General features: G+C 39.7%; 1 protein-coding gene across 1 annotated transcript in view; it reads right to left on the bottom strand.

Annotated features, from left to right (window-relative positions):
• Positions 1–14,532, bottom strand: part of SVEP1 (sushi, von Willebrand factor type A, EGF and pentraxin domain containing 1) — a gene marked incomplete at its 5' end in the record, with an annotated part of 139,828 nt that overhangs the window by 71,056 nt on the left and 54,240 nt on the right. Inside the window, 9 exons of the mRNA XM_082335984.1 lie at positions 312–497; positions 2,447–2,555; positions 4,798–4,919; positions 6,545–6,739; positions 8,125–8,256; positions 8,491–8,598; positions 9,265–9,394; positions 10,852–10,970; positions 13,421–13,618. Coding sequence (XP_082192110.1) covers positions 312–497; positions 2,447–2,555; positions 4,798–4,919; positions 6,545–6,739; positions 8,125–8,256; positions 8,491–8,598; positions 9,265–9,394; positions 10,852–10,970; positions 13,421–13,618 — 1,299 coding nt within the window. The remainder of the gene's footprint in view (positions 1–311; positions 498–2,446; positions 2,556–4,797; positions 4,920–6,544; positions 6,740–8,124; positions 8,257–8,490; positions 8,599–9,264; positions 9,395–10,851; positions 10,971–13,420; positions 13,619–14,532) is intronic.

Here is a 14,532-nt window from a genome sequence, read left to right as displayed (position 1 = left end):
AGCACACAGATTTTACAGTTAGCACTTCCAGTGCACTCTGCGGTACATTGAGAGTGCAACACTCAAGCCTGCCAGTGGAAAGTGGAAAGCAGGCCATGTGCAAAATGCTCTGAGGCTGTGAACATGAGGCTGTGATCTTTCCCCCAGGCAGAAAGTCTGTGATAAAATGGGGCTATGAATGTCTCCACAAAACTGTCATCTGCATATCCATCAGGCTTTGTAAACTGAAGGCTAAGTTTTAGTAAATGTGTTAGAAACATGTTTTTTAAAAAGAACGAATAGGAGAAGGACGATATTTTGACTTCTCTCACCCGTGATGTTAAATATTAACTTGATTTTGTGGTCGGTCATTGGAACATTGAGTTTATGCCTTTTGACTCGAGCAGGTGCTGCCTTTACAGAGGCAGAGAGATGCTTGGATAAGTCTTCTTGTGCTACATCAACAAAATCATCATAGGAATAATCCAGCTGGTTTGCTGCCCCCCAGCCAGCAGGTCCTGTGAGGCATTAAGAACAAACAAAAAGAGAAGTAACATCATGTGGAAAATAAGTGCCTGTACTTATTTCTAAAATACATCCCCAACAGAACAGGGTCTGTTTGAAGCTCCAGGTGATGCATGCTGGCTTTGCCTCCGCACAAGTGCCTACTGTAACAGCATTCTGACTAAAGGGAAAACCAGTCTCACTCCTAACTGGTATCCTAGCAATCCTGAATCTTGTACAGCTAGCCAAAGCTTTAAAGAAATACTGCTATAAAAGTTACAGGTCACAATTCTTTCTCTTCCACTGTCTTGCATGGACCCTCACGTGCCAGCAGCATCTTCTCAAACAATTCCATATTGCTTTCTCTTCCTCTTCCTGCTCAATTACAGACAGCACGGCCTATGCCGCATGTCTCCATTGCATCTTCTTCTCACAACTCCTGAATAGTTCTACCATCGTCTGCCCTCTCAGAAAAGGCTGGTAGCATTACCTTATGTGTGTCTTCCCAGGCATTTCCTGTTACACACAGTGAATCAAATTCACCCCCTGTATAATGTCCTTCAACTACAACATGCTTTCAACCAGAAACAATTAAACAATTGTGAATAGTCATTATGAAAAGGTAGATTATGTACGGAAACAATTGTTTAAATCTAGAGGTGCATGGTCTACTTCATGGATCTAGCTCTTTTCTTAAAACCATGAAGATATAAAAAAATTCTGCCAATTACCTGTTAGCAGTCACCTAGATTATGTTTAATTTACAGTAGACACTAGGACTAGTTAACCTTCAGAACTTTGCTGTTAATACCGTGTGAGTATTCCACAACTAATTTTCTGAAGTGCTGTCTCTTATGACCTGAGAAGAGTTCTCCTATCCTGCCTCCCCAGTGTAAAATCATGAGAAACTCCAGAAAAACAGCAACAAGGTTATTCTGAGAAGAGGTTGACGTGAACCAGAAGAGAATAGGACTCTACATCCCATGTCCTCAACACTGTTTCCTCCATGTGCCTTTACAAGTTAGCTCCAGCTGTCATCAGTATTCATCCTTTCCCTGATGACAACTGCAAACTGAACACCCAGCCTCCCCCCCCTCCCAATTACCAACAAATGTGCTCTCAAACTCAGTGAAGGATGCCTAAAAGGTGAGAATAAGCAGGAAGCTCTACCAAGTAACTCCACTACAAACCTGTGAAAGAGCCACAGTCTCATGACAGAGTACGTATTCTGATGTTGATCTGCCAAAACGCCTCCTGCTAAGATAGGTAATGTAATTTATCTGTTTTTATCCTTTCTGGTCTGAGCACTCCCTGGGACTCAGAAATGCCAAGGATAACAGCAGTACAACATGGACACTAAGCTGTTTGAAAATGGACTGAAAATGACTTATTTGGCATAAAGCAAAGTGGGAACAATCACTAGGATTGTCGTAGCTTTCACTCTGACATAGCTACAGTCATCCTGCAAACTGTGCCCTTGCATACAGGAAGCCATTTCACAGCTAAAAGCCAAACTTAGGCTTGTATAGCTTTACACTGTGAGAGTTCTGCGCTGATCTGAACCAGCGTCAAGGATGCTCCTCATTTTCTTAACAATCTCCAGAACTATCTACTGTACTTTTTCAGTATTTTGGTTTGAAACTGCATATTTTAAAAAAGTTGCTTCCTTCCAGGCTAACCAATCAGGTCTGTAGGACTCTGTGCGTGTGTGCCTTTTTTCCCCTCCCCATCATGAGGCACATCAGTAAACTTTTCCTCTACACTATATAGGAAGCAGTATCAAAACCAGATGGCAAACGGTTCCATAGTATTGTTATAAAACCTATTATGTAATTGCTTACTATGTTAAGAGCTCTATAAAAAGAATTAAAAATATCTCACACAACACATTGCATACTTCAGAACGAAGAAATTATGCCATGTTAAACCTGGATGGCTAACAATCTATGCAATCAATAATTACCAATGGCAAATCCATTTTCGTAATCGTAATTATATTCCAAACAATGTTTCTGTGTCTGATCTTCCAATCTGCAGTCAATGTCATCAACATCATTACAGAATGATGGGACCTTCCAACATAAAGAAGAATAACATTAAAAAATAAAACCACATAGGCCCCTCCCCCAACTTAGAAAAACTTCTAGTTACAATGTAAAGCACTGGTCCTGCCAGTGACACTAGATTTCCCCTTTCATGTCTCTTATAACCCTTGTATGGTCTGCTGAAAGAAGTATGTTTATTGATAGAGCTGGGAAATAAGAGGGCAGCTTATAGGCATACAAGCTCTTTGTTATAGAAGATCTTTTTTATAAGAGAAGATGTCCATTCAGTTAACCACCCTTGCATGTGAAATCCCAAAATACAGGAATAAGGCTTGTTTATCCCCCTGAGGATGACAGGAGAGCTCACACGCTTGAAAACATCTGTGGTTTTTCCAGCCGTGTAACTTGAAATTCTGCCAGGTTTACAACAATGCTGTCACTTTGTTTCTAGCTTTCAAACCTTATTTCTTCATATCCACCTCTACCTACCCATGGAAAGGGACTCCTGCATTCCACCAAGAGACCTCAGAGGACAGGGAAAATCATCTGAGGAGGACAGAAACCACACAACAGAGAACTTGACAGAAACCTTTCTGGTATTGTTGATTTTTTTCTCTCCACAAAGCAGTGGAGATTAAGTAAGAATAGATGAATGCATGATTTTTGATAAAATATGTATTTCTTGCTTTTTCCAGAAAGGTTTCAAGCAAGCTGGGCTCTAGGTTGTGTTTTGGAACTACTTTGCTTTTTCCACATCAATTTTCATTGGAAAGATGGCTCCTGCTGATTCCTTCCCCCTTTTCAGATCTCTGCTAGAATTTCAAATTCCTGGGAATAGGAATAGGCATATTCAAAACAGCCTTTTTGACTGTTTTCCCAGATTGTTGCATTTTGATGTAATTGCTTGGGCAGGTCACTAAGCATTTTTTCCTTAATATCTTTTGCTTGCCGATAGTAACGGTCTAAGCACTGGAACCTGGTAACCTGGTGGTAGCTGGCTCTTAGGGGAAAGGAACAGAAATAAAACCAGCCAAGATTTCTCTACTGGAAGAAAACAAACCTGAAGCAAGGCAAGAGAGTAATGGACATTTAGGTCCAAGTGTCAGAGATTGCCTGAAGTGTTATCTAAGTTTTCAGCCATTTGACAAGGGTTACTGACATACATTACAAAGTTGCAGCAGTTTGTCCACTAGCTGTAGGTGCTAATAAAGCTTTTTAGTTAGCAGAGAAGCTTTTAGCTTTTATGGGCTTTGTTCTGCAAAAAATCTGTAAATGCCCGGTGTTCTCTTCTGGTGCAATACTATCACACTAGGCCTGGACTAGTGGACTAGTGGACTAGTGTGTCCACTCCTGACACTGCAACTTGACGTCCTGCTGCTTCTGCTGTGCAGCTAAGGACAGACTCATGGAGGAGATTGTGATACTGAAGTGGAAAGCAAGAGACATGGTAAAGAATCATAGAATCATAGAATTGTCAAGGTTGGAAAAGACCCTTAAGATCATCGAGTCCAACCGTTAACCTATCACTGCCACGTCCATCTATACCATGCCTTTGAGCACCGTATCTATCCGTTCTTTAAATACCTCCAGGGATGGAGACTCAACCACTTCCCTGGGCAGCCTGTTCCAATGCTTGACCACCCTCTCAGTGAAGAAGTTTTTCCTAATATCTAACCTAAAGAAGGAACATGCTAGCCCTTCAAACTGAGTGCCATGCAGTTCTTAATGACAAGAGTGAGAACTCAGAAACTCAAGAAACCTGACCAAATTATTTAAATCACTACTACTGCATTTAAGTGCCTGGACTTAGGCACCAAATGTGGAATTTATCTATTTGTATACATGTATATTCATGTATATTATATGGATATATGTTACACATATTCTATATCAAATACATGTATTTTATAATCACATCCAGCTTTCAAAAACAACTCTGAGGTTAGGGGACAATTGATTGGGGTTTTCAAAACTGCACAGGCTCTCTCTGGAAGCGTACTGAAAGCCTATGAGTGGCAGGTCCCTAAGCTGCTTGGGCACTTCTATAAATTCTGTCCTATATAACTCCACATTGGAGACTGAACTTAATTACATTAAAATACCAGTGAATCATCTTTTAAAGGAGACTTGTCATCTTCTGAAGAAGCACAAATTTCATTTGTAGGTTTCTGTTGTATTTTCCTTGTATGAAATTAGTTAGCTGGGAAAAGTAACAACGAGGTACATTTTTTTAAAAGTATGTAAAAGGAAGGAATATTTACTAACCTACCATTTTACCAAGTGCACTCTGGAATGCATCAGTAAAGCTATTTAGAAGATTATTGTCATCACATCGTGTTGCTTTGTAGAGCATCTCAAAGGATTTGAACCCATGGTTTGCAAAACGATTTACTGAAAAATGTTGGAGAAATAAATTTTTACTGGTCAGTGCAAGAGTTTCAGAGCTAAAAGCAACATCATTCAGGCTAAAACTGGAATACACTAAGCTAAGAAGCATTGTCTTTAAATCAGCAACCTAAATTCCCACTGTTGTATACATGAAAATGGATCACTCGTACCTCAGCCAAGACAGTTGAATATGACCCTGTGCTGGTTTTGGCTGGGGTAGAATTTTCTTCTTAGTAGCTAGTATGAGGCTATGTTTTGGATTTGTGCTGAAAACACAAATGTTTGATAACACAGAGCGTTGAAGTCTTGATAACACAGAGATGGTTTAGTTGCTGCTGAGCAGTGCTTACACAGAGTCAAGGACTTTTCTGCTTCTCACCCCACCCCACCAGTGAGCAGGCTGGGGGTGCACAAGAAGCTGGGAGGGGACACAGCTGGGACAGCTGACCCCAACTGACCAAAGGGATATCCCACACCATATGATGTCATGCTCAGCATATAAGGGGGAAGAAGAAGGAAGGGGGGGACGTTCGGTGTGATGGTGTTTGTCTTCCCAAGTAACCGTTACGCGAGATAGAGCCCTGCTTTCCTGAGGATTGCTGAACACCTGCCTGCCGATGGGAAGTAGTGAACGAATTCCTTGTTTTGCTTTGCTTGTGTGCATGGTTTTTGCTTTACCTATTAAACTGTCTTTATCTCAACCCATGAGTTTTCTGACTTTTACTCTTCTGATTCTCTCCCCCATCCCACAGCAGGGAGAGAGCGAGCGGCTGGGTGACGCTTAGTTGCTGGCTGGGCTTAAACCACAACAGACCCTTTGGCAGGCATCAAATTTATTGGGAAAGCTAACAGACATTAAAAAAAGGTCTGTCATTTATCTATTTCAGCATTTTCTCAATTTCTAATGCTGCTAGGCTGAATCTGAAAAATTCTCATCCAGAATTTAAGCAAATCAAAGTTCCTAAGTGTCCAAGTTACAAATTTGGAATTGATAGATAGCTCTGAAACATAACTCTCATTTGCTCATAGCTGAAACACTGCTCTCATTTGCTGAAACCAAGAAATCCACTCTGATGAAAGTGGATGCAACATGGTGCCAAGACTGGCTTCATATGTAGCTCTAATACATTTATTATTAAAATGTCACCAAAGCTGGTAAATTCCACAGCTGAAGTTTTGCATGTGTTCATCTCAAAGAAAATACATAAACACTTCTGATTTGGTCATCATTAGATATGTATGTACAGCATGCACTGTGCATTTGGATGATTAAGTTTGCAATACTGTTGAAATACCTATTGAAAAGACACTTTTAGTGTTTGTAAACAAACTGTTTCAAATACCAATTCAAAATGACAGACCTTGTCTACTTTGCCATCTTTGCTATTTTGTGATTCCCAGGATTCAAATTCATTCCTATTTTTGTGTTTTAGACAGCTTCTGAAATAACACATTTAGGGACTTCCAGGCATTCTTTCACAATATTTGTAACAATTTGGAGACAGAGGACAGAGAAGCTTTGTTATCATTAAACAGAAGCCATAATTTCTAAAATATATTCATTTACTTCCTCATTAAACATAGTGTTTGATGAGTTACAGATTCATTTTAGTAACAATAAGACTTACAAGAGCAGCCAGGCCACTCTGGAGAATAAGGCGGCTTCCAGACACCATCCTCGTATGCACAATAATAGTTTTCACTTGATCCTTCTGAAAAGCTATAACCCTCTGCACAGTGCAATGTGCAATTAACTCCTGCTTCATCTGATGTGCATGTAAAATCACCATTCACAGGCTCAAAGGAGATTTCACAGGGAGAACCTACGAAAAATACAAAGATTTATATATTGATGGATGTGGCAAAGTAAGTAAGCACACAAGAAAACAGCACTAATATGATTTCCAAAAGTACATAGTATCAACCTGATCTTGCCTCTGTTGAAGTCTGTGGAAGTATTATTTGTTACTTCCACAAAGGCAGGGTCAGGCTACTGCTAAATTATTCTCAAACTCTGCCACTGGAATTTGAAATCCAGAAAGGTGAAGACTTAAAAAAATTTGTGATACATATGAGAAATTAAAAAAACTTGGAAATGTGAGACCCAAACACTTCTGTACTTCTGCAAAGATGCATGCTCAAGCATGTACTTACTAAAATAATACAAAACATTAATTTAAATTTTTACAGGAACATTCATACAATTAATTCTAGTAAACTATATTACATCTTGAATTCTGAAACTAAACATTATCCATTCTGCACTATTGCAACAACACGTGGACTTGTCAGAATCATCTTAGGAGGGATTGACTGTAAAACCTCCGTTATGATTTATTTTACAGGCTAGTTCTGTAGACAATTGTGAATGTCTGAAAACACTATGTCACAAACACTGAACCACAAGAAGTCTGAGGTGGTCTAGAACTTGAAATAATGCCAATTCTAAGCACTGGCTTGTTCCTGCTACAATTTACAGCAAATCAGAAATTAGCACATCCATTTGCAACTTACCTTTTCTAAAAGCTATAACCAAAATTCCAGTCTGCGTCATTTTAAATTCTCTCTTCACTAACAGATTTTTTTATACAGATGTCCAACTGAGACATAAGAACTAGAGAGCAGAGATAATGTAGAATTTTCATCCTTAATACTTTACCTGCCAAATTATTGTTTGGCTTTTAAAGAAAAAAGTGAACTGTGGAGAAAAGGTATCTATGCAATAAACACAAATGCACCAGTATATCTATAGGTACAGACAACTACAATCTAAAGAGTGGTCTAGTGTCTGCTACAATATTTGTAGATGATTACAGAAATATTTCCATGAAGTTTTCCTTTTTAACTACAGATCTGAAGTAAGACTTCAGTAACACCTATTAATTCATTTCACATGGTATCTGTCACTGAGGAAAAAATGGATCCATTACCGTAAATTTTACTGCTTAATGAATCATAATTTCAGTGCTTTTACACCTAATTTGAATTTATAGGACCAAATTCAATGCTGTGCTCCTTCAGTCTGAGACAATTGATTTGTTGGTACTAACAAATATCCTGACTGTCTTCAAGTTACTCGAATATAAATAGGGAATAACTAAAAGAAAAAGTGGAGGCTAAATGAAAAAGTGAAGTAGCATTGCATCCTTTATGATATTCAGTTAAAACAATGCCATATACTCCTGACGAGAAGATTAAGACAACAAACCTTTGACGACAATGTGGATCTCACATGTCCTGTTATTGCCAGAGGGATCCACGGCTGTGTATTGAACTGTTGTCTCTCCTTTGGGAAAGAGATCTCCAGGTGTGTGACTCCTAGTGACAGTCAGTGGAGCACCTAGAAGAGTTAAAAGACAACCTAAAACATCGATAAGTAAAAGAGGGTTCCTCACACCCAACCTTGACAAATGGAGAAGGAAATGGCAGCGCGTCCTCCAAATTATGTGTTCTTAAAAATAAATAAATAAATAAACCCTCTAAACTCCCCAAACTCCAAGGGATCAAGGGTGAACAGGTTGGAGTTCCCTAGCCTTTCACTGTTGTGTGCATGTTTTGGGGTGCACTATCTCACCTGAGTTGTCTGAAAATTGTGGTTCTTCCCATGTTGCTGGGTACTCATTCTCCAGTGCTTGCATGGGTGGTGGAGATCTGCATCTGTCAATTACAGGAGGTTCTGCATCTGCAAAATTTGAAGGGATGGCATGACATTAGCTTACTGAACTGCCTCCACACTCAAATGAAATCTATAATCAGAAGAAGTCAGGTAAACGGCAGTTTTAAGTTCACATCAGAAGATACAACAAAGTTAGGTGCACACTTGTAAGCTGCTGCAACTTGTAGATGCTGAAGGAATGGACAAGACTAATTCTTCCGCTGAACTCACGGTTTCTGCATTCTGTTTGCTTTCTACAAAGCAAACCTTGTTTAACAGGACTGCTGAGTAACACAACTGTCTGACAGAAATACTTGAACAATGATTTGCATCAGCAGTGTGTGGGAACCTTGGAAATTTTGTTGGAGTCTTTCAAGAAGAAAGAAAAACATATACGATGAAGGCAGTAAAGTGACAACACAGTAAAGCATTTAATCTACCAGTGTGAGGAGAAATCCTCATATTCAGAATGAACAACAGAACAAAATACAACCCCAACTGAACATCTGGGAGCAATGACTGCACACTACGCAAATTGTGACCCAAGATCAGCAAAGCATTTATGGAGATGATATTACTCCTGGACTTATACCTGCACACATAAAGGCCACAGTGACTCACAGTCTTTCTGCACAAAATCAGAACGTTTCAACCATGACAGACTCTTCCCCAGTGATTTTTACCAGCACTTACCAATAACCTTCACGCTGAATGTACAGCTTGCCTCATTGCCTGACTTATCAGCCGCTGTATAAGTAATGGCAATTTCACCAATTGGGAGAAGAAACGGTGGTATGAAAGCTGGGGTAACGTGAACTGAGACCTTTTATAGGAGAACACTTGTTATTTAAAAAACAAAGCCGGTTAGTAATCACGACACTCATGTTTCAAGAAATGGCCACAAAATAGTATCCTTCAATGTCAAGCCTACTCTTTTGTAATGCAAATAGCCTCTTCAAGTAAGGGGGGCGGACTTCACAACAGAGTGCTCTGCTCCCCTTCTCAAGGCTGCCTTCTTTATAGCAACAGGGATTTACTCAGTCAGGACTTGGACTCTGACCTGCTGCAGTTTACAGCACTGTGCATTAAGAAAACTCAAGACTGACTCTTGTTTGCCTCATTGCACTGAAGACACACCATGCCAGCTCAGAACCTTCTTTGTCTGCAGTTCAGGTCTCCAGCTGCAAGGGCAGCAGACCTGGGAGATGAATGAAGCAGACAGTTGTGGGCTATAAGTACTTACATATCCAGCTTTAATCTACATATGTTTATGAGTCAATAGCCCACAGATGCTTCAAAACATTCTGGCATGGCAAAGGAAACGTACATTTGGAGTAAATGACACTTACATGCTTTCTAAGGCTCTTTCATATGGTTTAGAACTGTCTTAAGGAGCTTCTCTTTAAAACAACTGGTTTCATGTGAGCAAAGCAGTTCATCTGACAACTGTGGCTTTGACAAACCAGCTACAACTAAGAGCTAAGGCACTTGGTTTCTACAGTTCAATGAATGACCTTGTGTCAGCAGAGCTACAGTACCTGACCACAGCTACGCTACAGCAAAAAATCTGTCAACTTAAACCTCTTTTACTGGGATAGCTCACAGTTTCCAAGTGCAAAAAACTCCTGTGTTTGCTGCAAATTAAAAGCACACAGAGTCACTATTCCTTTGCTGACTCATGAGAAAACATTCAGTTGCTGTAACTTGATCATGTCTGAGCCTGTAGGGAATGTCACTCTTTATGAAACAGCTCTGGAGCAAGTTTTCCTTGTAACTCAGTTTCCAGACCTCTGATACCCATAGTAGCCAAAGGCCCATGTCTGAACCTTGCATTGGATAGGAAAATGAGATTTTTCTTTCTCACTAGGGAAGCTGAAATGAATTTTTACTTATCACAGTGTGTTCCTGTTAGCCTTTTAGATTAATGAACTGGTTTACTTCCTTCTGAGAAGAGTTTATTAAACTTCTTCACGTTCTAAAAGCTCATTTTTAAAGCAGCTGTCTCCATCTTATAAACAAGGGCACATTCTTTCCTTTGACCACATAAATTAACCATATGAGATTTTATGTACTTAAACACCATGCAGAGTGTCCTGCGACTGCATAACCCTAACTAACCAAGACAGAAAATGCTGAATTCTCAAGACAGAAATTTTTCAGCAGATTTTTCTTCTACTCCTGCTTATCAGAAGAAAGAAATTCTAGTGGATCATAAAATTAATTTGAAATAGCTAGCTATAGAAAGACTGCCTCCAGTCAAATATACAGATTTTAACTTGCCTCATCTCCAGAGTTATCCTCAGCTGTTGGTACCTGCCAGCTGATATTAGCAGAGTTATGATGTTCCAGAGTCTCAGTCTCAATATTGTCTGGACAGTGGATCCGAGGAGCTTCAATATCTGATCCAGAAAAAGACAAACTAGTTTTATATGTGGGGTTATAGAAATAAAACCTCTATAATGGTAAGCTGCAACTTGTTATAACCACTGGGTTTTGTGCTGCCTGGAATATAAATGTACATATTTATGCAAACTTCCTGTCTCTCCCCCTTTTTCTCCCCCTTTTTAATTCTTGCCTACAGGCTCATACATAAACAGTAAATTTGCCTGGGGAAGGGACTATTTTTTGCTCTATTTTTGTACATCACTGAGCACAATGAGACTCTGGTTTCTACACACAACCATAAAACAAGGAATAAATAAGACAGAATGAATTTGTTTCTCTTATTATTCATCCATTCATTACACACATATACTCATTAAGAAGGAATGGCTTCTCTATCCTTTCACTGCCCGCCCTCCCCCCCCCCCGATACATACAGATGAAACCACTTGTTTCTGATAATCAGTGTCTTAAAAAAAAAAAAGTATCATCTGTGACATGATATAGGTACTACGAACAAGACAGTAGTGACTTTCAAATTCCCTAGAGCACAATGTGGAACCAACTCCAAAGAAACCAGTTGCTGGAAATATTCCTTAATAAACTCCTGCTACAAGGTATTATGTAGGACAAATGGAGTCTTCTTGTGACATATGTGACAATGCTGGATGGTTTCAAAGGACTGGTGGTACAATATGGGTAACATCACCACTAACATTTAAGCCTCGAGTTTCTCTGACAAACTTAAAGTATTTCTTCATTTCCCTGGCACAGCGCCTTCCAAAACATTTGTGGTCAGGTTATTTTATTGCTGTAGTGTTGTTTGATAAATGTTCTCTAGACTGATGAGACAAGGATGCATTCAGCTTTGAACTCATCTATGCCCAGGAGGCTTTAAAACAACTCAGAACTGATATCACTTATATTTTCATTACTAAATAGTTCCAGTAAAAACACAACTCAGGCAATTAAACCTCTGTAATTAAGAGTGCAAAGCAATAAATACAAGTGATTTTGCCTTCCTCTGAACTCATTCTGATGAAAATTTTATTAGAAATGCACTCTTTTAAATAACTACCAGTTATGGTTCACACTCCCCTGACCACAGCCTTCAGGCTGGGGCAAATTCCATTTAAAAGTGAAATTCTGTAAAAAGACTAATAAATAAGTCAGAAAGAAAATGGCTATTTTGAACTGGCCAAATTTGTTGGCAGCAAAATAGAGAGCGACAATAACAAGAATGAAAGCAATTGAAAAGCAACTGTTCATTTTTACTAGAGAGGAATAACCTTCGGAGTTTCTTGGTGCCTCTTATTTTAGGGTTTTATGCACTGGTAATATCTAAAAGCTTGAACCCAAGCCATGCTGCTTTATCTTGATCCAAACACTTCAGCTTGTAGCCTTGCGCTGGGATCCCATCAAATATTAAAAACTGTGGTTTGGCACAGGTTTACACGAAAGATTCAGAAAAACAATGTGGTACATCACAGAGTGGGAAACAATATGTTTAAAGAGAGGGATAAAATCTTCCTGGCCATTACAGAGAAAAAAGTTCCCACCTCAGTTTCTGCAGTGACCTGGCATGATGACTGCCATAACAGTTTTCTGTACTGTTCTTTCACCCAGTGGCTGGCGAGGGCCCCAGTTTGGGGTGGAAGCATTAGTTCTAGAAGCACAATAGTTCATGAAGAGGTGAATTGCATATTCCCAGACAGACTGCACTTTTGCTTGTATCCTCCTATAATCCAAAGCTAAACGCATTCCAACTCAGTGTGCATGTGTGTAAGGGAATAAATAACCTAACGTTTCTAGAAGAGGTGGGCAAACATGGCAGAAGCATACTCAAATGCACGTAACCATCTTCTGCCCATCTTTGTACTCTGTGCACTTGTGTCAGCCAGATTTGGCCTTAACTCTTGTGCACTGCTGCTCAGGGAATGTCAACAGCCATAGTCAGTTCAAAGACAACTGAAAAGAACCATCCCTCTATAGTCCGTCTATCAGCCAGGGTTTACATAGCATTTACAGATTTGCTTCGACTACAGGGCTTACATAAACCTGTGCTAAACCAGTAATAGTATTACTATCATTGTTGTTTTACTAGGAGTGTGGGTCCACTTTGACTGTCTTTAAGCTAAGAGCTTTCACTTCTACTTTGAAATTTCAAATTTACCTGCACATCAGGCCTTTTAGCAGGCAGCTTCCAGACTTACGAGATGGATCCCAGGAGAGACAGTTGATGAGCACTACAAGATGGCACTCAAGCAACCTCTGAACTCTACATTTTTATTACAAACTACAAGTAAATCTGACATCCAAGTTATAATGGTACAGGCAACACTTTTTACAGACTGTTTAAATCATGCTTTCCCCAGTTCAAACCTGTTTTTACTCGGTTATTTGCTGTGTGCTTCCCTTCAATCCTGCACACGTGTGTACACAGAAATAATTTTGTGCTGGTCTCTACCTTTACACAGAGCCTCCTGGATGTTTGCACTCCATCTCCCAAATGAAATGCACCTTAGTTCTTCTCTGGCTCCAGACAAGATGAATCCTTGGGGACAGCTCAGCTGGCACACAGTCCCAGAAGTGGCAGGCTCCAGCCCACATCTGGGAGGGAGAACTGTTACACCTGCTGGCATCTGGAGGATGGGACAACGCATTTCTACAAGAGACCAGTAGCACATGTCTTTTAACTGGCATACACGAAGTATACATTCAAAAAAATCTGCAAATAAAGTCATATGGCAACTCAGAGGGAACACAAAATACACAGACTTTTTAAGAGTTTGCATGAGCTATGAGTGCATCAAAACAGCAAGACCAGCTGAAGCTTTGTACTCCAGTGCTGACTGAAGTAAAAAGCACTCAGGATATCAGTTCTTCTATCATCTTGCTCATGCTTTTTGCTGGAAGAGAAACACGGTATTTTTCATGCAGCTTCACTATGTCTTTCTCTCCGGTTTTTTTGGTTTTTTTGTGTGTTTTTTTTTGTTTTGTTTTGTTTTTTTTTTCTTTACAGCTTCACCTTTTGGGGTTGCTTTGTAGCTGCATTCCCTTGCCTTCTATGGAAACCAGACCTTCGTAGCATGAGAGAGGTAATAGTCTTGTATCTGTGCCTTCTACGGCTTTAACACTGTCTCTTGAAATAAGAATGAGAGAAGAAGAAGGACACCTTGCCACGAGCTCACTGTAGGTTAGGGACATGGCATGTGATTTTGCCGACTGCATTCCAAACTGAATGAAATGGGGCTTGGTCTTGACAGTTCAAACCCAGATGCAAAGACTCAGGGTGAATGTAAGCGGCAGCTGACCTTCCCTGTAAAGTCAGGAAGGGCTGATGGTTGCTTAAAGGCTTAAAATGAAAGTTTTGAACTATGTTGTTACTAGAATTCACTATAAATTCTGAAGACAGTTTGCATCAAAGTGTAAACTTCCAAAATACACAATGTGCGTAAACAGGTTCAATTGTCACAAACGCTTTGTTCCATTTTTGAGCTGTTGTTTTTACCATGTGAGCCAAGGAATGTTATTTTTACTTCAAATGTGGAGGTATTTACAAACAGGGCAAAAAGGGGT

Source organism: Platalea leucorodia, assembly GCF_965183815.1.
Source record: "Platalea leucorodia genome assembly, chromosome: Z".
Classification (NCBI taxonomy): Eukaryota; Metazoa; Chordata; class Aves; order Pelecaniformes; family Threskiornithidae; genus Platalea; species Platalea leucorodia.
This window is presented reverse-complemented; position numbering and strand designations above follow the sequence as displayed.